The sequence below is a fragment of the Aethalodelphis obliquidens genome, unplaced genomic scaffold (assembly GCF_003676395.1).
Source record: "Aethalodelphis obliquidens isolate GAN/ISIS:26980383/991018 unplaced genomic scaffold, ASM367639v1 scaffold1, whole genome shotgun sequence".
NCBI lineage: Eukaryota > Metazoa > Chordata > Mammalia > Artiodactyla > Delphinidae > Aethalodelphis > Aethalodelphis obliquidens.
The window spans coordinates 104,346,384-104,368,642 of record NW_020837945.1 but is presented as its reverse complement, the minus strand read 5'-3'; the positions used below and the strand labels follow the sequence as shown (position 1 = coordinate 104,368,642).

Here is a 22,259-nt window from a genome sequence, read left to right as displayed (position 1 = left end):
TGGTGTTATTAAAGGAATGGAAACTGGCTTGGCTGCTATGAAAACACAGGACAGAGTGGTCATTAGTAACAGACATCTAGGAAGTCTTTCATTTTTCAAACATTACAAGCTGATTTGACATCATGGAGAAAACTTTTTCTGCCATCTCCATTCTCCTTTTCTCAGAGTAACACAAAATGAACCTGACCCCCCAACTTCTCTTCTTCCCTTACCCCAAGATAGATTTTATTTACATGCACATAAATATAAATACAACATAATACAGTCTATTCACAAAGTATGCAATGTAATATTGTAACCTGGAAAAGGCTATATACCCTTCTCTCCATGCGTTGTGAAGATTATGAAAAACAGAAATGCCCCAGAGAGCTTTTGAGACGCTCGTTTGAATAATGATTACTGTTTACTTATCTCAGCCATTCCAACATCCCTAGATCAAAACTCATTTCTTTCTTGTTCTTACAGGTTTATTGGCGAATGGCTGAGATAAGACCAGTAATAGTTACCCACCACCTCCTCTTGTGTTTGGGCTGCGTGGAGGGGAGGGAGCGGGGAGGCACCATAGCCCAGGGAGTTGTCTCGATAGGACAGATAGCAGTGATCTAGAGAGGCTTTAAAGAAATTGGATTCATAGGAGCTTCGAATGTGAGGAACTGAGAATCTGAATATATAATCTGCCACAGATCACAGGTCAAACCAGCCTCATTTTGCCAGGAAAGTAAATCATCCTTTTGTCTCTGATAGTAATAATTTTTGCATAATTTCCTGGAAGAAGTAAGCACAGTGGTCATATATACCCAGCATGAGTGAGAAGAGGTTGTCCTGTTTCAACACAATGAAATTTGCTTTCCTGAAGTAATAGGTACATACTACAACAACCTATTTGTAACATGCAACATACCTTTTGAACTTCATATTAATCTCATACATGTGTACTATTAATTTGCTTAGAAAATCCTTCATATGAGTAATTCCACAGTACCTGTCATTGCAAATGGTAGTTTGCAAATTCTCTTTTATACTCTTTGAAAATTCATCAGGTAATCTACAGAAAACCTATCATTTTTATGCCCTCCTCCAAGAATTATCTGCAGTATTCTAAAACATTACACAGTTTTTAAAGGGAAGCAAAATTTGAAGTGGCTCTTTTGAAGAGTAATAAGATTAAAATGGCAAAACAAATTTAATCATGTAAGCAATTCTTCTCTTTTACAAACCTGAAAGAAAAGCAAATTGGCATTTGTGAAATTTTCTTTGTCTAATAAATAGCCTCACTTTACAATAATGCCAATGACCCCAGTTTAATTAGGTGCAATTAATTTTGTGCAAGCGAAATTTGACATCTTGCTAGAGGCATATCCAGCTGTACTCTGTCTTATGAACTTTATTATTATCGCCAGTGAGAATTCAGTTGTCAGAGCTGCTGCAAAAGAGTGGGAGACAGGGAGAAAAAAGGCCACAGGGGCTGCATTTTATATTTAAAAATGGCTCCAGTGGACAACCAAATGTTTAATTAAGAGAACTTCTAGAAATGATTTTTCATTGGTGCATCATCTTTGACAAGTTATCATGACTTTATTACTGAAATTTGCACTCCCTTTAGACAGTGGTCCCTCACATGTGTCTGGACACACACAGCTCATATGAAGACCAGCTCCTTCGAGAGTTTACGTAAGCACTCACTGCTATGAGAAAACAGCCTCACTGACTGCATGTGAGCTCTGTCATCTGGAGTTTTAACACAATCCTTTTGTTCAGTATTTTTGTAAAATTTTCTGTTCCCCTCAGATTATTCTCATTTAGATTATCACATGCATTAAAAACCCATGGAAGATATTTCAGAAAACCACTGCCAATTAAATGGTGACACATGCCTCCTTAACACTTAGAATTTTTTTTTGTTTTTTGTTTTGGTGATGTGCCTTGCGGCATGCGGGAATCTTAGTTCCCCAACCAGGAATCAAACTTGCTCCCCCTGCTCTCATACTTTTACATGTACCTGTCCAGTTTTCCCAGCACCACTTATTGAAGAGGCTGTCCTTTCTCCACTGTACATTCCTGCCTCCTTTATCAAAGATAAGGTGACCATATGTGCGTGGGTTTGTCTCTGGGCTTTCTATCCTGTTCCATTGATCTAACTTTCTGTTTTTGTGCCAGTACCATATTGTCTTGATTACTGTAGCTTTGTAGTAGAGTCTGAAGTCAGGGAGCCTGATTCCTCCAGCTCCATTTTTCGTTCTCAAGATTGCTTTGGCTATTCGGGGTCTGCAGTGGAAGCGTGGAGCCCTAACCACTGGACCACCAGAGAATTCCAGAATTTTTGTTTTAGCTATTGAAAAGTCCTTTCAGGTTTATTTGGGTATATATTTTTATCACACGTGTCTTTTGTGCATAAAAAAAATAAGAAAAAGTGAAATTAGTTAAGGTAGTCCTACACCCTTTTCACATTCACAATTCAATTCTCCATTTAACCACTTTCCCTTAGAGTTGTCCATCTTTGCTTTTCCCCCCAGTGTCACCCTTTGTGCCATCAGGAGGTGCTGTGCCTCACCTTCCAAGCCACTGTCCCCCATTCTGCAGGTTTCGATGCTGGCACTTTTTTATTATCAGAAGGCATGAATGGTCAACTACCAGAGCCCACCTCTTCTTCAGTGGTCCTTATAATGGTTTGTTGGCTGACAGAGTTACAGCCCAGTAGAGCAGTCATGCCACCAGCTGCACGGGTGGCTGAGATCGTGAGACATACCCCGACGTTGAAGATGGCCAAAGATGAATAACCGTGCGTCATAGAATTAATGCAATTCAGTAAATCTACTGCATTCTTTTTAATGACTGAATAGAATCAAACGACCACAAATTAAGTCATGAAACAGAAGGTCTTTGAGATGAAGCTTACTATGGGACCAAGCCTAAATGGCAGCCCCAACATTATTTTAAACATAAACATAAGAAGTGGTGAAAGCAGTGATTCAGTGTTCAAGACAGTAAAAGAATTTGCAATTAAGATTTTCACCAAATCTAACCATAGCCCTCAAAAACATCCACAGGCACTGACTCTTCAACTGCCGTATCTTTACCCCAGCCTCACAGAGGTAAACACCGGTCCGGGAGGGGATGAGCCTAACTTCAGCTCCAGCAGCTGAAACTCATCAGCAGGTCCGGCAGATACAAGTTTAAACTCTGTCTGGGCTGAGCAGAGTAAATAGGCAGGCTGGCTTTAAAAATACAAAGAGTGAAATGTATATCCTTTACTTGAGAGTCTATCATCTATGCAGATCCAGAAAGGAGAATGGGATTGAGACTGGGTTGGGGAGGGATGGCAACAGTTGAGTCAAAGAGTCCATCCACAGAAATGTTCACTTATAAGAACATTTGTTTCTTACTGCCCTCCCCCCTGCTGGGGGCAGGATCTCCTACCCCCAGCACCCTGCCAAAAACAAAAGCCCAGGCTGACTCATACGTGAGTCATGGTCCCTGCATAGACACCATCTGAGTCAGACACGCAGCCATCCTCTTCCAGCTGTCAAATATTTAATCCTACTCACCTTTCTCCAACACACAGTGCTAATCAACTCACCCATTTTCTCTCCTTTTCCTTTTTTAAATTCCTGCTAAAGGCCACACATAGCAGCTCAGAGGCACTCAAAAGAGAAAAATTTGAAGTCAACTGAATTTCTTCCACGAAAAAATATCTAGGTATATTTCCTGCCACTTTTTCTGTACAGAGAGCTCCACATTTTTGTTTACAAACTTGGAATCATAGTATACCTGTTGTTTTAGAGCTTGGTTTTTGTTTCTGTTTTTGACTTAACAATACATCAGGAATATTTGCCCATATTCATAACTGTTCCATTATATATATTTTTACTAGCTGCATAATGGCCCGTCATATATTTCACCATAATATACTTTTTTTTGTAGTTCTATCAATCTTTTTTAAAATTGGGGTATAGTTGTTTTACAATGTTGTGTTAGTTTCTACTGTACAGCGAAGTGAATCAGCCATATGTATCATATATCCCCTCTTTTTTGTTGTTTTTGTTTTTGTTTTTTTTGTGGTATGCGGGCCTCTGACTGTTGTGGCCTCTCCCGTTGCGGAGCACAGGCTCCGGACGCGCAGGCTCAGCGGCCATGGCTCACAGGCCCAGCCGCTCCACGGCATGTGGGATCTTCCCGGACCCGGGCACAAACCCACGTCCCCTGCATCGGCAGGCGGACTCTCAACCACTGCGCCACCAGGGAAGCCCTATCCCCTCTTTTTTGGATTTCCTTCCCATTTAGGTCACCACAGAGCAGTAAGCAGAGTTCCCTGTGCTATACAGCAGGTTCTCATTAGTTATCTGTGTTATACATATCAGTGTATAATTGTCAATCCATAATATACTTAATCTCTTATTGTTAGACACTGAAGTTGTTTCCAATTTTTTGTTTTGCTTTCTTTTTTCATCTTCTCTTTTATTCTTCCATTCATGAATTTATTCTAGCCTTCTTATAGTGCCCTGGCTTCTCACCACACTCTCCTAGAATAAAATGCCAGCTTTGTGACCCTGTATAATTTAACCTCTGAGCCTTAGTTTTCTCATATACAAAATGGAGATCATAATACTTGTTTTAGGTGTATCTGAGGATTAGAGGTAATATATATGAAGTGCCTACAATATAGTAGATGCTCAAAAGTGGTCATTCTTTTTATTTCGGGAAGTAGATTGCTGAGAAATCATTTGGCTTTGATTAAGGGAAAGCAGACCGCATTTGGCACCTAGGAGAGATGGCTGTTTTATTCCATTATTATTGCAGTATCAGAAGAGTACCCTTTCTGGTCTTCAATGCGTGCAGAAAATACTTCTGGTAAAAATGCATTTTTTAACATTAAGATCCTGTAATTCCAAATTGGATTACATAGACGTGGTCATTATTGAAGGAACTAGACACTGATGTGGAATTAGAATCAGCAGCTGTCTGAGGAATGCAAGTATTTATAGCTCCCTAGAGAATCGGGTTAGGCCACAGGGGCTGCTGCTTCCCCACAGCAAAGCTGGTGAACGCTAGTCCACTTCTCCATCCGTTCCTTAAGTAGTGAGAAGATTCTGTGGCCACGTGGAGTCGGATGCCCACCAGCCCTCACGCGAACACATACAGATGGAAGGGCCAGAGCTAATGAGCCTTAGAAAAGGGAGCAGAGAAAAAGTATGCGCAGGATCGGGAGAGGAAAACCCAGAGAGGGCCATTCACACTCCAGCCGTCTTCGGAGCTACCTTCCGTGGCTTTCGCTGAGGAAGCCAAAAGCCTGAGTCCTGTAAGATGTGGGGTGAGGACACGACATGAAGAGACATGGTGCCCCCCTTTCCCCCAGCCCTATCTCTAGCACAGAGTTTGAAACTGCCCTTAACTGCTCTGGGCACATGACAGTGGGAGAGCCGGCTTTCCATCCCTCTTCTGCATTTGCTTCCCCCATCCCGCAGACCACTTTTCTACTGCAGTTAGTTCCCCGCTCATTCACTCTTCTTGGTTAACACCTTACTTACTAATTAATGTCCAGGTAAGTGAAAGTGTTTCCTTTCTCATCTATAAGATAGGGAGTGTCTAGTAAGTATTTTTTTGAGTTCCCTTCCAATGCTCTATAGAGTCCACATTTCTATTTGTATATTGTGATTTAGTGATCCAAGCATTTGGTACCTGTTAGAAGACCTGATTGCTGTCCCTGGATCAACTACTACTATGCATCCACTTAATATAGGGGCCGTGAACTGTAACATGCCTTCAGGGGCCAGCAAGAAACATAAAGGAATGAAGTAGCCCAGATAAAAGGCAATAGGTGGGACTGTAGTGAACTAGAAAGTGTGTGCTCTGGCCAAAGGGGAGGCATCAGCTCAGCACTGGCCAGTTGGTGCCGTGGGGTTTGCAGAGATGTTATTGCCTGATCATCAAATGAACAGTTAAACATCCTCTTTCTTTCTAATATAGTTGTAAAAATCATTTATAATACTTCTGTGTGTATGATCATATATGTTAGACCAGCAGTGTTTGCACCTATGTGAATATCACTCTTTTTAAAAAAGTCAGCTCAGCCATAAAAAGGAATGAAATTTTGCCATTTGCAGCAACATGGATGGACTTGGAGGACATTATGCTACGTGAAATAAGTCAGAGAAAGACAAATACTGTATGATATCACTTATATGTGGAATCTTAAAAAATACAGCAAACTAGTGAATATAACAAAAAAGAAGCAGACTCATAGATACAGAGAAGAAACCAGTGGTTACCACCTTTGGCACCTAGGAGAGATGGCTGTGGGGAAACGGAAGCAGGAGGGGCAACATAGGGGTAGTGGAGTAAGAGGTACAAACTATTAGGTATAAAATAAGCTACAAGGATATATTGTACAACACAGGGAATAGAGCCAATATTTTATAATAACTATAAATGGAGTATAATCTTTAAAAATTGAGAATTACCGTATTGTACACCTGTAACTTATACAACATTGTACAGCAACGATACTTCAATTTTAAATTTTTTTAAATTTTTAAAAAGTCAAATTATCATCCCATGCATTGCACACTCTTTAGCAAAAGAAAGTTAACACAATCCCACTAAAGTAAAATAAGAAATAGCAGTTTATTTTCACAATAACAAATATTGAGAAGTAGAAACTTTGCCTTTCCTTTTTTTTTTTTCAATAGTAATTTTGTAGCTTTCATGGTAAATGTCAATACAAAACAGTCAGTAGGGAAAAGAAGAGTAAGGAGCAAGGTTTGGGAAATGGGAAAGGTATTTCACAATTTATTAAGGAATAGCAGCACCTCATTTTAACCCACCTCAGCACATTCTGTAGACGCACCATCACACACGCAGTACATCTAGAACTTACCCAAACCTCAATTGCTTCCACGTTCTTTCTTCACGACAAATCCTTAGAAAAATGAAATGTGTTTACAGCTACCCTTGGGTAATTACAATGCACATTTTATATTCCGTCCCCTTTGAAATTCTCATGAAACAGGAAAAGATAATGGGTGATAATATTCATTATGTAGAAAGCCTTTGAATAATGCATCGGAGATTCATTAAAATAAATAGAAATAATATATTTTAACAGCCCAGCCACAAACTAGTTGGGAATACTGAGTAATGAATGGCATGGCAGGGCCAGAGGCTCTCACAGCCACACTGGTTTTGGACAGAAGATGAGCAATGCATGTTTGAAATCCATAGGCATTTCAGAGTTTCCTCTCTGTTTCTTAAGGAAACCATACGATTGCCTTGAAATTATAAGCAACTACAGGAGGCATTATGTGCTTAAAATTATATTGCCATCACAGGCAAGACCTAATATATCCAAACCAAAGGTTAAGTGCAGTGCAGTATGGGGCAAAGGCCACTGGATTCAAACACCAGAGGCCCAGCCTATAGTCTCTTGCTTCGTGATCTTGTACCATTTATCTGTTGCCATGGTGGTGATGTGTAATAAAAACCCACCCACATCGGTGGCATCCGATGATAAGCACTGATTTCCGCTGCTGATCAGAGCTGGCTTCCCACGGGGCTTACTCGTGTGTCTATGATCGATTGGCTACGGGTTGGCGAGGTACCGCTACGGCTTGCTCTTGGCTGAGCTCCGTCAGGCGCCTGGGGCTTCAGTTGGGACAACGGCCGATTGAGTTCTGTGCTACGAAGTCCCTCCTCTGCCAGCAGGCTGAGCTGGACTTGTTCTGCGGGCAGCGGCACGGTTCCTTGGGGCAGCGGGGAGTGGGGGGGGGTGGGCGGATGGAGGCGCTCGGAACCGGAATACTGTCACTTCCTCTGCATTGTGTTGGCCAAGGCAAGTCAGGAGGCCAGCCCAGGGGTCCGGAAATAGACTCCACCTCTTGACGGAGAACCCGCAGTCTTGTTATAGGGGGACCAGATAGAGAGACGGGAAGAATTGGGACCATTTTAATAATCAGGCTGTCACAGATCTGGGGCAAGTTATCTGACTTCTTTGAGTAACCGCTGCCTTGCCTGGAATCCACAGGTGGTTGTAGAGCCCAAGGAGAGAATGAAGTGAACACACTTTTAAACTCAAATTCACTGTAACCGTTCAAGTGAAATTAACTAAGGCGTGATGCAGGGGATAGAACCAAAGAATCTTCAGCATTCCTCTGTGGACGCTGGCGGTCTAAGCTAGTGCTGGGAGATTCCTGTTTTTAAAATCAGAAAACACCAAATGGTTCTGGGATTCGGAGCTGGCCGTCAGACCAGGCCACTCCCAGTCACTGCAACCCAAGGCCAAGGACAAAGGCCAGATTCCCAATGCTGCTGCCCCACTAGAGGTCACAGCAAACTTAAAGACCATCCCATCACTTCTCCCACGGAGTAAACTGGTCTTGTCCCTGTATTTTGAAAAAGGTATTGTCTTTATACCAAACCACATCACCAGGTAGCTAGGTCTTCGAGATATCCTCTTAGTAGTTAAGATCTTGCCATCTCCATCATTCTCTCAATTCCGAGCATATTTTCATAATATCCCTGCTGACAGTAGTTGGAGGTCAGCACATGTGTTTTCTAAGTAAGTTTTCCTCACTGTAAATGCCAAGTGGACACTGGTGCTGAACAGCCTATCAACTAAATGCTTTCCCGATCCTGGCCAACGGGAACTGTCACTCAGAAAGCCACGTTCGCTCACACTGAGATGTCCAGGAAGCACACTTAGTCTCTATCTCTTCATGTTTCTGAGCCTTCTCCATCCATGACAGCCCCCTCCCCATACCCTCGGCTCCCTGTCAGTAACTCTGGGCTGCAGTGTGGTTTTTCATGGCATAAGGAGAAGAGGTTTCCGGGGTGACCAGGACGCAGACCTTCCAGTAATCAAATCCACAGGCAAGGCAGACATCAAGCAGCCTTTTGCTCATAGCCCTCTGCCGAACGCCATTCCAAACATCAAGTGACCCTGAATTGGATACCTTAAATTATATCACTCATTAACAAGAAGAGGTTAGTGTTTTGTTTTCACCTCAGACAGTGCTTGAGAGCTCCAAGCAAATTAGCCCCCGGCTGCTGGGATTTCGCCAGACTGCATAGCCTGGTTATAGGCGAGACACCGCAGTGTGAGGGACCGGGGCTCCGAGTGGCTGGAGGGAGAGCCTCAGAACAGCCATGCCTCCCCGGGATGGGAAGGGGCCAGGAACAGGGGTTATCGTTCCTGGACCCAGTGGCACAAAGGCCCTCAGCGCTGGCCGCTGCTTGGGAGCTGTGGTCGAGTTTCCCCAAGGCCGCCTTCATCTTAAACCCTCTTAAAGGCTAAAGGCAAACAAATCCTTCTTGAAACCTGAGTCCGTTTTAAGATGTCTGTACGAAAATCCCCGCTGAACTATTAGCTGTAATATCATATAATTTCCTTTTCCTGAGAGTAACACTCTTGGTGATTACCACTATAAGGAATTATAAGGCTCACCCTGTAAGAAGCTCTGCTCAGTTTCCCACGGTGATAATGTGTTACTAAGGCGATTTTCTGAATTTCTACCTGAGGTGTTTTTTCATTTCACTCCGACTACTAAATCCTTCCCTTTTCTTTTTTCTTGGCCTTTCCTGAGTTAGAAACACTGCATGGGATAGTTGATCTAGGTCTGAGTTGATCCTTAGCACAAAGGTCAATTTGGGGGCAGAACAACAGAATTTACGATCAGACTTTCTTCATAATGAAAATATATATCTTTGGATGTTTTAAACCTTATTTTGCAGTGGTATCATGTGTTATTTTATATTTTTATAATCTGTGTATATAGTGTCTTCTTTTCAAGACTTTAGTTATTCAATAAATAGGAAATACTACATAATCCTTGATTCGAATTAGGTTTAATTTAAAATGTCTTTTTTATTTTAAAATATGACTTTAAAATGTCTGTTTTTAATTTGCACTTTTTAAATTTCCACTGTTGTCCGATCCATGTATCTTGAGTTTTATTGTTAAAAATGGGTTGATTTGGGTTTTTTTTTTTTTTTACCAACTACAGACAATAAATTTTAAAACTTAATTTATATGGGATCAAAGGGTAACCTGAACATATTATATTTCTCCAGGAAAAAAATATATATATATTCTAATGATAGAAAGTTAAAAGGAGACAAATTCCAGCTCAATAAACATTCAAGCTGCCTAACAGTGAAAGTCAGCTCGGGATGCCCCCAGTGAGTCAGTTGTGCATCAGGAATTGCTGTGACCACGCCAGGTATTCAAGTAGGTGACTGCAGGGGTCCCTTTACAAAGTCACATCACCTTTAAAATTCTGTGGGTGTTTTTGTCTAGGCTTTCAGGAAGTAGAGAAAGGAGGATAATGAACAGGTACAGAGCACCTGCCCTGTGCCCATCTCTGAGCTCTTTTCATCCTTTCTACAAACCACTGAATTATTCACCCTATTTTACAGATGAGGAAACTAAGGTTCATAAAGTAATGTGCCTTGGGAAAGAAGTAAGGATTCAAACCTAAGTCCTACTGATTCCAAGCACCCTGAGCTGATCACAGCAGAACCTGTCGCTTTCTGCGGCCAGCCCTAGGCCTGGGTCTGCTTGCCTGCACCGGAGGGTAGTGGGGGAATGGAACTGGACCTACAGAGGGAAAGGCTGCGTTTCTCTCCTGGGGAAAATAAGCTGGGACTTTCAGTCATTAGAGAAGTTAACAATAGGTGGCGGTACATACCCATAACAATGATGGTGCCTGTGTTAAATCAGTACATTTTCTTTTTCTGAGTTCTGTATTGTTTTCAATCAAAGTGCTTTAAATGAGTCATTTGAGCAATTTATGCAAAGCATCCATTTGAATAATTTAAAAAAAAGCAAATGGGAATGTCAGCTATCAGACGAGTTGCTCTTTGCATTTCTCACTGGGACAACAATAACGCCAGAGCAGATTTGGTGTCCCCTGTCCTAAACCTGGCTTACAGGAGCCTCCTTATGACCCCTTGCTGCTTAGGAGTTTCCTTCTGCCTTTTCTTTCTCTAAACTTACAGACTGGGGCTACTAGGGATGCTAAGAAAGTGCTTCTTGAAAAACACTTTGTTGTCAAACAACAATGAAATGTGTTCGACTTCAGATGAAGGTTAGGACACAGAGTTGGATCCACTGCCTGGTTGCGTGTATAGCAGATACACAGCCGGCTGGCCCTTTGTGACCACATTTCCGGCAACATCCCTCTGGAGCTTCCCAGATTCGGCACAAGCATAATGAGCTCCCAAGACATCTCTGCCTCTGAGGCTCTGTACGCGAGGCAGTCTGTAGAGCCTTGTGTTCCAACATTCTGCTTTTCTGACTAAGCTGGACGTTTCCTTAAGTTTCTCGAGGGTGAACCTCTGGTGTGTTTTTTTCTTAATGACATAAATGGGCTCCCTTGGTTGGCTTTTGACAACCGCCTCAAATAAAATTTTCCTTCAGACGACCTTATTTGGGAATAAAAAGGAGTCTTTCTTCGGCGAGCTCTGGCCCCGGGATGCTGTATCTAATGAACATCATTGGATTGTCCCCGTGGGGCAGGATACTAGCTGACACCAAGCAGCCTCATTTGGCTGAGGACCCATTCCTCTTCATCGACAAAAAATGTAAACTCAGTGTCTCAACGCGTTTTTACTGTGTACCAACTATGTGTTTGATGTTGTGCTGGGTGCTACCATGTGGCCTGAAATTACTTTTCTCCCAGCGTGAATTTGTGTGTGGAAAATAAAACGAATACAGTATGAGTTAAAAGTTATCATCTTATCATTTATCAGCTTATCAAGTTATCTTTCTTATCTTCTAGTAAAAGTTATCATTTATGAGTTGGGAGTAATATTTGCTCACTCACTGCTCCCTGTGAAGAACACATTAAACTACTTTCTTTAGCAAAATCAGGCAGTTCTTTCGGTTGCTACCAGATAACAAATAGCTGAATGGAATTAGTGTCCTGTTTCCTTCTGCCCAGCCTGCAGAGTGGGATGAACCTGCAGATATGCTTTGTCAACGACAGCGGCAGCGATAAGGACAGCGATGCCGATGACAGCAAGACCGAAACGAGCTTGGACACCCCCTTGTCTCCCATGGTGAGTCCCGAGGCGGCCACTGAGGCTCAGAGTGTGCGCTCCTGGTCGTTTAGCTTCTTTTCTGTTGTTAGTCAGAAACAAACATGTCAGAGGCTAAAAAAGCGGTGTCTCATGACATTTCTTGACATGGCATGCTCCTAAAATCTGACAGTGATTGAAAAAGCAAAACTGTGACCCAAGAAGGATACATAAGCTCTGTGAAAGTTAGCGACGACTTTCATACTAAATCGTAAGAGAAATCACATAGGCCCTAAAAATTATAAAAGAAAATACACTATATACCAATCCTTCCCCACTGGGCTTAGAAATATGAGCACAGACTAACAATGGGACGCATTTTAAAAGGCAGGGGATGGGGTCCAGGCAGGGGTGGGAATGGTAGCACATAGCTGTTGCTCAGAGAAGCCAGCAAGGTAATGTGGGTTAAACATTGGTTACTATTCCTTGCACATGTATTACAAAAGATGGCTTGATGATCCTGGGTGCTTGTTGCTGGATTTCTGTCCTCTCTGGGAGGTCTATCGCCTTTCTTACCAAAGATTAACTAATAGGAAACCGTGTTGGTTGTTGAGTGCAATGCCGCGTCAGAACTTCATAGGATATCTGAGATCCCGTCCGCTCCAGGGAGCAACGCACCGCCTTAGCTCTGGGTTAAATATTTTGCTGTGTCTGTTCACTTCAAGAAAGGTTTGAGAGTAAGAATCAAAGAAGTGTCTCAAGTTTGTTGCAAATATGTATTCTCCCTATTATTAATTATGTTACTTTTTATGCTAAAATCAGAGTCTGTCACTGACTGAGGAAATAAAGTAGCTTTTAAAACGTTACTTGCGATGGGTACAAATCACATCAAGAGTTGAGTCCCTTGATGGAGGGAACCCTTGGCTGCTCTGAGAGAGGGCTCAGGGAAGACTGTAGCTCAGCTCCAAAGACGGTACCCGGCACGCAAAGCTCAGGGCTACTCTTTTTCCCTTCACAGAGCAAACAGAGTTCTTCCTATTCCGATAGAGACACTACTGAAGAGGAATCCGAATCCCTGGATGACATGGATTTCCTCACAAGGCAAAAGAAATTGCAAGCCGAAGCCAAAATGGCCCTTGCCATGGCCAAACCAATGGCCAAAATGCAAGTAGAAGTGGAAAAACAGAACAGGAAGAAGTCTCCCGTCGCTGATCTTGTAAGCAGCGAACGCTGAAATGCAAACGAGTGTTTGGTGGCTGCAAATGGTTGAGGCTGTCCCAGTCCTTTCCCAGAGTTATGCAAACTTGGGTTTTTACAAGGCAGTGTGTAAAACGTACTGTCATTGAGAAACATTTAAGTCTGTTTCTTTTTCCTTCCTACTGTATCACTGAAGGATACACACGCAACAGATTTCACTCACAAAAGTAAACTTTGCTCTTGATTCATATCTACTGTGTTTCTTAGGGGCAGTATTAACTGTCATGGGAATATTTTCATTCCTTTAAAGCAATCTCAGTTTAATCATATCTACTGTGTTTCTTAGGGGCAGTATTAGCTGTCATGGGAATATTTTAATTCCTTTAAAGCACTCTCAGTTTAAGAACCCATTGCTATGGCAAACTCACTATTGCTTTAGCTCATGTTCCCCCCTTTTCAATGAAGACAGTATGGCAGAGTGGATGAGAGCCCTGGGCTTTGGAGCTTAACACTAGCTCTGCCATTGACCTACTGTGGGGCTCTGGACACGTCTCAGTTTTCTCATCTATAAAATGGGTATAATAATAATAGCTGTGTCAGAGCACGATTGTGGAAAAAGTAGTCAAAGCACTTAGCACAGTGCTTGTACCATGCTATAAGTTAATAAGTAGCTGATATTATTAATTTTATCCATGTCATTGACATTACTTGAGCTCCCTGGTAATTCATTTGTGGATATAATAATTGACTCTCAGTCGTAGACCAGTCCAAAAGCTTTTGATTTGAGTAGTGTCCCATTCTGATGCCAATAGTGTTTCAGACGATGTGCATATATAGAGGGCCTCGCATTGGGAAAGTCAGATGGGGAAAGCTTTTAAGCAAGGAACCTGAAGTGGGTGAATGAAGGTGGGTCTTTTAGGAGAAAACTGGGTCGTACGTTCAGTGCGCTTACAGCTCACCCCTCCATTTCTTCCCTTTCTGTCTTCAGCTGCCACACATGCCTCATATAAGTGAATGCTTGATGAAAAGAAGTTTAAAGCCCACTGACCTGAGAGACATGACTATTGGGCAGCTACAAGTGATAGTCAATGATCTCCATTCCCAGATAGAAAGTAAGTGTAAGATGCTCTGGAAAATGGGATATTAAGTGTAAAATACCATGGGATGGATAGTACTATTTCCTGGGTTCAGCTCCTTGGTACGTTTCATTGGGGTCCTCCTGTGTACTTGCAAGGAAAAGAAGAGAATCACAACGCTCTCTTTCTGTTTTTGGGTTTTTTACTGTAAAATGTTGAGAAACTTTAAGACTTTTTCAAGGTTCACAGAGGTTAGGGATCCTTTTTATTCACCTGAAATCCCCAGCTCCCAGCACAGTGCCTGGCATATAGTTGGCTCCCAACGCCTGTTTGTAGAATATAATTTCGTAGTTACAATTCATTTATTATACAGTTATACGCTCAGCTTTACTTGCACGTACATTCATTTTAGGTCATCAAATTCTATTCGACTTATGCTGTGGGACTCCAGGTGGTGAAAGTATATGTGACCGATATGTGAAAATTATAGGGTGAGAAGGCGTGGGCCTTTTCCCCCCAGAATGAAGAAGGGCCTCCACAGGAAGTGTGCAGGGCGGGTGGTCAGTGAGTGGCATTCACTCGAAGTGATCGGTTACGCAGGGAAGGGCAGGTGCTGGACCAATGAGAGAGCTCGCTCACTGGGACAGCATGCTTAGCCCAGGTGAACTCACGAGCCCTCCAGCCTCTGGAACATACAAGTCCATAAAATCTGTAGGCTGATAGATTAAAACCACCTAAGAGACATGCCAACCAAATGCAAACCAACTAGATATATTTACTTATTCAGGTACAATAAAGGTATTGTGGTTATGTTAAATTTTTTTAAAAAAGAGACCTGTCTTTAGAGACACATACTGAAGCATTTACAGATGAAATAATATGATGTCTGAAATTCTCTTTCAAATGATCTAGTGGGAGAAGGGGAGATAGGTGAGTTCAAGACTGGCCATGAGTTGATAACTGTTGAAGCTGGCTGGATGCATGGGGCAGGGGGATTCCTTAAACAATTCTCTTTACTTTTGTATCTCTTTGAAAATGTCCATAATAAAAAATTTAAAACTTCATACAGAAAAGACATTCCCACTCACTATGCAGGCACCCTACTGAGTACTAGTATAAAAAGCTACCCTAAGAACCCACTAGAAAAAATAAAATTGGATGTATTCAGTGACAAGTTAATACCTTCAGCATTTTAAAATCGAGAGAAAGGGGCTTCCCTGGTGGCGCAGTGGTTGAGAGTCCGCCTACCGATGCAGGGGACATGGGTTCGTGCCCCGGTCCGGGAAGATCCCACATGCCACGGAGTGGCTGGACCCGTGAGCCATGGCCGCAGGGCCTGCGCGTCCGGAGCCTTTGCTCCGCAACGGGAGAGGCCACAGCAGTGAGAGGCCCGCGTACCGCAGAAAGAAAAGAAAAAAAAAAAAAAAAATCAAGAGAAAGGATTTAACATTTTAATTAGGAAACCATAGATTCACAGGCTTTTAAAAAATTCTACTACATTTTAATTTTAGTTGAGCATAAATTACTAGGAATTAAGGACTTAAAAGGCTTTCTGATCTTTTACCACTGAAACATCCTTCTTAGACTTTTAAATAATAACATTGCCAGCTAGTCCTTTTCAGGAGTAGATGGAGTTTTAGACCTCTTTGTATGACTTTTTTGGTCCTTTTCTAAATTGAAAACTAATCTGAACTAAAGGCAGACAAATGCATCATTTGAGGTCAGGATCTCTGAAAACATTTCCAAGGAGGACCTCGCTGAATACCCGCTTCCTTTCTTTGATTTCTGGGCCCAGAGCTCTTGCTAAATGAATGCTATCCCTCATGTGTCCACATGTCCAGACCTAGAAGCTTTCACTCTTAGCTGATGTGAGGGGGGAAAAGCAAGAGAGAGCTCCCTGCTTGTTTATATTTTTCAATGGCAGAAGCCAAATTAAACCCAGTACACTGATTTCAGGAAGACTAGTTATGTTTCCATCTATTTTATGCCCGGTAGAAATCCTGAAGAATGCTTTCCTCAGCACCCATTGTCCAGAGAATTCAGGGGTTGTTTCTTCAGGTCTTACACATCTGGTTCTCACACAGCTTTAGATATTACTGTTTCCTAGAACAACCTGCACGTAGGCTCCTCGCCTCGACCCCGAGGAGCCTTTGAGCATCCTCAAGGCGCCTTCCTCCCCAGCTGGGGGGGTCTGATGGGGCTCTTGTCGGGTGCAGTGGCCCCCCCAGCTCTCCGTGTGGCAGGAGCACCCTGAAGATGAACGGTGGAAAACTTAACGTGCCCCAGACTTCCGCGTACACATTTCTTGAAAACAAAATCCCACTTCTTCTAACAAGCTGTTTTCCTAACGGCTAACAATTTCTTTTCCCACTCTCATGTGAGTGTAATTGGATATACTTTGTACTCCTTTTCTGTCAACACTTCTATAAGTATGCAAGCTAGTCGTGCTCTCAGATTGGTGACCTCTCCTGGGCTTATGAGAAGCTAATGTAAGAACTCTACATTTTAGCAAAAATAGTCTCCTGCTATGTTTAACTGTTTGTGTATATGTTTGTGTCTATCGTACGTACGTAATGGTGCATAAGTGGTTTCACGTCCTGACTTAGATGCAATTTTACCTGTTTCTAAATGCTTTCGTTTCTTTGCCCCAGGCTTGAATGAAGAGTTGGTCCAGCTGCTCCTCATACGAGATGAGCTGCACACAGAGCAAGACGCCATGCTGGTGGACATCGAGGACCTGACCAGGTCAGTGGTGCCTCATCTTTGCAAAGAAGGAAGGAAGCCTGGGATGGTTGGAAGTCTAAGAATTAAGGCAAGAGCGAGCTCTAGAGAACTTCTTTCCTTACTTCCATCAGTAACTCGCCTAATCTCTGCTGGTGTCAGCTGTTTAGATGGAGGGGAAGCGGCCAAAACTGCTCCCATCCAAATGCATGGCTTCTTCACAACCATCCTCCCCTAGTGATGGATTGTAAGTGCATTAGAACTTCATCCACCCCCACTTAAATCAGGTCAGCAATTCTGGCCTAAGGACATTATCCTGAAGGACTGTCCCCTTGAGAGTCGTCCCTAAGCCATTCCATGCTGGCACGATTCCAGCACGTGGTGGGTACCACCAAGTGGCACTTGGTGTTATATGACCTGACTCTTGATCGCATCTGCCATGCCCGGAAGGCAAGGACACTGGCATCTTTCCACAGCACCAGCGCCACCAGATTGCTCTCACCATGGGGAGACTCCAAGACTTGAGTTTCTAGCTGGGCCTGGTTCCGAGCGCCTGTCTGTAAAGAGGTAAAGAATGCTTCCTTCCCTGGGGCATAGGGAAACTAGGCTAATGCTGGTCAAGATCTTGCATTTCTTCATAGTTTTCCTTGTGGAAAGGCCTCTCACCATAAATATATAAAGTATATGAAATACCGTGAGCATTCCTATGATCCTGTACTGTATTTACGATGCCGCCTTGTCTGAGACGGTTTATAGGAAGTCTTTAAACCACAAGGCAACAGTTACTATTAATCCCAGAAATGGTATTCAGAGAGTAGAAGCTCCCAAGGAGAGAAAGAAAACTGCTTGTCACGGTAACATAAGGAATTAACCACATGATCCAGAACCATCCAGGAGAAGTTTGAAAACATATGTAGTGAAAATGCTCTCAGCACTCACCACAGGGACCACTTCTCAGTGTGTAACACTGGGTAAAATATTTTTCTAAACGCAGTGTTATAAAAATAGCTCGGGTAGCAAAATAAATGCTGCAGAACTATGTTTAAGTTAGTTTTTAAAGACCTATGGGCAGCACTCTGTTTTGTACGCTTTGGATGTTATATTGCCTCACCCCTAACAAAAAAACGAAAACCCAAAAACCCAGAAGGTCTTCTCATACCGTCTTAGCATATTTGCCTGCATGTGAAATATAGTAACACTCAAATACTATTATTGCCCCCTACAGCCGTATTCGGGCACTGCACCAACAATTGTAAGACACCTGCCTTTTTGTTACGCTAACAGCTTTGCATATAGGGATTAAGATTATGGGAAATCAGTAGTGAAATATACAACCAGGACATGCATCTTCTGAAAAATATATAGACTCTTTCGTCAATTCTGTGGCTTGCCTATGATAACAGAGACTGTTTCTCTGCCCCTCAGAGCAGCGTTGGCACCCCTCGTTGCTAAGACGACATTCAGAGGCTCCTCCCTTCTCTCAGAATGTTAGGCTATTACTTAGGTTTGCAGTGAATTTTGCTTATCCCTTCAGATGGTGTGATCATGGGAGACAGGGTGGGCAGAACCATGGGGTTCAAAGGAGAGGAGTCACTAATTTAAAGGTACTGGAGGAACCCTTTAAATTAGAGCAGGTGGGGAGAAGTTTCTATGCCCATTCCTGGCTGCAGAAATAGAATTTTGCTCATGGAGGGATCTAAGGATACTTAAACTTCCCTAAAGGTTGCAGTGCCAGAGTTTTGCAGCCAGATCCCAGAAGGCCAAGCGCTTGGCCGCTGGGAAGCCCTGTTCACCTATTCCCTTTACCTGTGCAGCTCCTACCATTCAGGTGTCAGTTCAGATCGGTGGTTCTCAATTTTGGCTGCACATTGGAACCACCTGGGGAGTTTTTAAAACACTGATGTCTGGGTCTCACTCCCAGAGATTCTGATTTAATTATTCTGTGAAGTAGCCTGTGCATTAGGAGTTTTTAAATCTTTCCAGATGATTCCAACGCACAGCCTAATTTGAAAACCCTGCGTTTAGATACCTCTTTGGAGAAGTGCTCCCTGATCCCCCAAGACTGATGTAGGGCCCTCTGTGCTCCTGGCAGCATGGCATCCCTCCCAAGTAGAGGCTAATCCTATTGTGTTATATGGTTTACAACCAACCTGGCTATAAGCCCCCTGAAAGCAGAGACAACACTATTTTCATTCATTGCTGTGTCCTCAGAACCTAATACAGGGCCTGCCAAGTACGTAGTAGGTCCTCAATAGGGATTGTTGATAAAAAGAAGTCCTTGCGGAGCTTGAGTGAAATAAATCCTAGTAAAGACTTTATAAATAGTTGACGAGAACCTTTTGGTTTTATGATCGGAAACCCTTTCCCTCCTTTGTTTACAATTTTAATGAAATTCACCCTTGTATGTATGTCTCAAAATAACACCCAGCTTTCAATATTTTCTGAAGCTCTTGCCTGCCTGTTCTTTCCTTCTGTCTCAGAAAACCCCTTGTTGTTTGTATGCACGTACACACACACACACACACACACACACACACACACACACTGATACATATTTTAAAACTGCTATAAGAAACTACACTTTAATTAGCTACCACGGAATCTTAGTCACTGGGCATCAAAATATTTCTTGAGCTGAATTTGTTCAAGTGAGGCCCATGAGCTACTTTATGAAAATGTTAAAAAAAAAAAAGATGGTCTGCTAGAAGGCATAATTTCTTTTTTAGGAATAGGGTGCTATTGATGTCTTTTTCCTGAGTCCCTTTGTTGGTAAATGAATATCAGAATATTCTTTGTGGGCTGCTGCATGTGGCAGGGACGCTGCTGTCACTTCTCTGTTTCTGAATGTATTTGCCCTGTAACACAGATGGGAGACATTCTGCATAATGCCAGTGAGTTTAAACTTGATGTCACTGACTACCCAAGGCTAGGCAGCACCCAGAAACTGCCCCTGGACCTTTGATGACAGCTGAAAACCACACCCTTAGATGCTTTTCTCTTGCCAGATTTATAATTTCCTAAGATCCTCCTTCAAAACATTTGTTTCTTGCAGCCTTCAGACCCTGCCACTCCCTGGGAAGACGTTTACTTAGTGCCCGATAGAGTGATGTAAGCAGCTTAGCCATTCCTCCCACTTCATCTCCACTGGCCAGCTGCTGGTTAGCCCAACTTTGGGCTCACAGGCCGTAATAGGGCTTGATGAGTAAGACTCACCCCACCCTGTGGCCCGCTCACTGCCGTGATCATGCCCTTGGGACTAACTGAGGGGGAAACAATATGCAAATGTGGGAAATCTTGACAACCACAAAGGCCTACCGTTTGTTTGGAAGACATTAGCCTTTGTAAGAATAAAATTGAACTATTGTATTATTAACAACAGCCTTGTTAATACTTAGATTTGCATCTACGTGCGTGTTTGGATAAAGTAGTCATGCAGTTACTTTCTATCACAACACCTTGTTTTGACTTTTTGCTTAGCACTTAATCTTCTATCTGCTCTCTCCTTGCTTGCTGTCTGTTCCTTTCTTGTCTCTTTCCATTACAATATATACTCCATGAGAACAAAGATCACTGCTCACCACCGAATCCCCAGCACCAGGAGCACAGAGAAGGCACATATTAAACATTTGTGGAATAAATTATCCTAGTTACTTTTCTCTTTTCATTTTTAAACACGGCACTTTTCTTCTCAAAGGAATGTGACCTCTACACGTCTCAGGTTAATCCAGTGGCTTACTAAATAAAAGGAATCGTACATAGAATATAAAACTTGGAAGAGGGCGAATCCATTTGAACGAAGTACCGTTTCTTGAGTCTCTTGATTTCACTATGAGTAACTCCGAGCCTCCGTTTGGAGGATGTCTTAGCTGTTGATGGGAAAGCAGTTTGGCTTTCTCCTTAGCACTAAATAATTGTATTATTCATTTTACAGACACGCTGAGAGTCAGCAGAAGCACATGGCCGAGAAAATGCCTGCAAAGTGAAAAGAAGCCATCCAACCAGAGGACAAGCTAGAATTTATTTTGCTTCTGTGGTTGTAAAAATGCTGTTGCTAAAGGTGGCATAGAAACAAACAAATATCAGTGTTAGTCATCGATAATGTCTGAAGCTTAACGTCCAGTGATTGGCCTTTGCTTCTTAATTTATTTTAATTTTTTTACTGTGCCACTAAATATCAGGCATTTTAATAAAATATTGTTACAAAAAATGTACAGTACTTACACCATCCCAAATCATGGTTAATCAAAGAGGGTAGTTTTAACTTTATTTTTATTTGTTTAGAGATTCTGAGTTGGAGCAGTATTTTACCATTTGACTGCTTTCATTCTTCACTGTAGTTTTAAAGAAGAACTGTAAATGACGGTGCTATCCAAGTCAAAAAATACATGCCTGCCTCGTAGTGAAGTTGTAGGTCTCTGTAATATGTATATTTTAATCAGTTTTCAACATTTTGTGAATGTTGACTACCTGAAGTTCATTTTTAGATGTGCTATTAACATTCTGTTGGATTCAGAGGGTTCCTTAAAAGTTTTATGTATAAATATGTAAAATAAAAATTAAAACTTTGTTTCATAGGATATGTCTTTTTGCTCACTAGCAAGCCCTACACTGGCTGTACTTCTTCCCTCTTCACTCTTCCTCAACTGAAATCCCCACCGGGAAGCTTTTATCAGCGAAGAAACAAAGGGCTCCGGAGAACAAGAAATGCAGGGAATCGCCAAGAAGATCGTGGAGAGTATGGGAGTGTGTGTGTGTGTGTGTGTGTGTGTGTGTGTGTGTGTGTGATCCAAAGATGACAACATCAGGCACATCAGAGCCAGCATTGTTACTGCTGAAAGTTATCAGTCTGGAATTTCAATACTTTATTATTTAATAGCTGCTGGTTTTGTCAGAGCCAATGACTGCATCCAAACTGCGTTTCCCAAATTTGCCACGTGAACAGATGATGCCTGCATTTACACTTTTCCCAAGGCCAGTTGGTGCCGTTTTTCACATTTTAACCACTTCTATTGGTCTCGTGAAGAAAAATGCCAAGTCTAAAGCAGGTTACAGACTGTTCCTCAATAGGTAGAGAGTTTCAGAAAATCGACGTAATTAGCGAATGTCCACGCAGGTATTAGAGAACCTTAAACTAAAGCTGAGATGAGCAATCAACATTCCAGAACCACCCACAGACCACCTGGTTTCACTATAAGGTCCATGATGTAATCTGAAGATAGAAGGTTAGTCAGTTTCCTTTTTTAAAAATACCCAGAT

At 42.3% G+C, this 22,259-nt stretch overlaps 1 protein-coding gene across 5 annotated transcripts in view; it reads left to right on the top strand.

The window, feature by feature from the left end:
- Window positions 1–21,577, top strand: part of SCHIP1 (schwannomin interacting protein 1) — a 575,684-nt gene extending 554,107 nt beyond the window's left edge. For 4 of the 5 annotated variants that reach the window (XM_027113083.1, XM_027113079.1, XM_027113070.1 and 1 more), the window contains 5 exons: window positions 11,934–12,051; window positions 13,028–13,225; window positions 14,195–14,318; window positions 16,934–17,027; window positions 20,935–21,577. In XM_027113083.1, coding sequence (XP_026968884.1) covers window positions 11,934–12,051; window positions 13,028–13,225; window positions 14,195–14,318; window positions 16,934–17,027; window positions 20,935–20,986 — 586 coding nt within the window. In that variant the 3' untranslated portion in view covers window positions 20,987–21,577. Of the gene's footprint in view, window positions 1–11,933; window positions 12,052–13,027; window positions 13,226–14,194; window positions 14,319–16,933; window positions 17,028–17,453; window positions 17,571–20,934 lie in introns of all 5 variants that reach the window. The other variant, XM_027113074.1, reaches the window with a different exon arrangement.
- The last annotated feature ends 682 nt before the right edge of the window (window positions 21,578–22,259 follow it).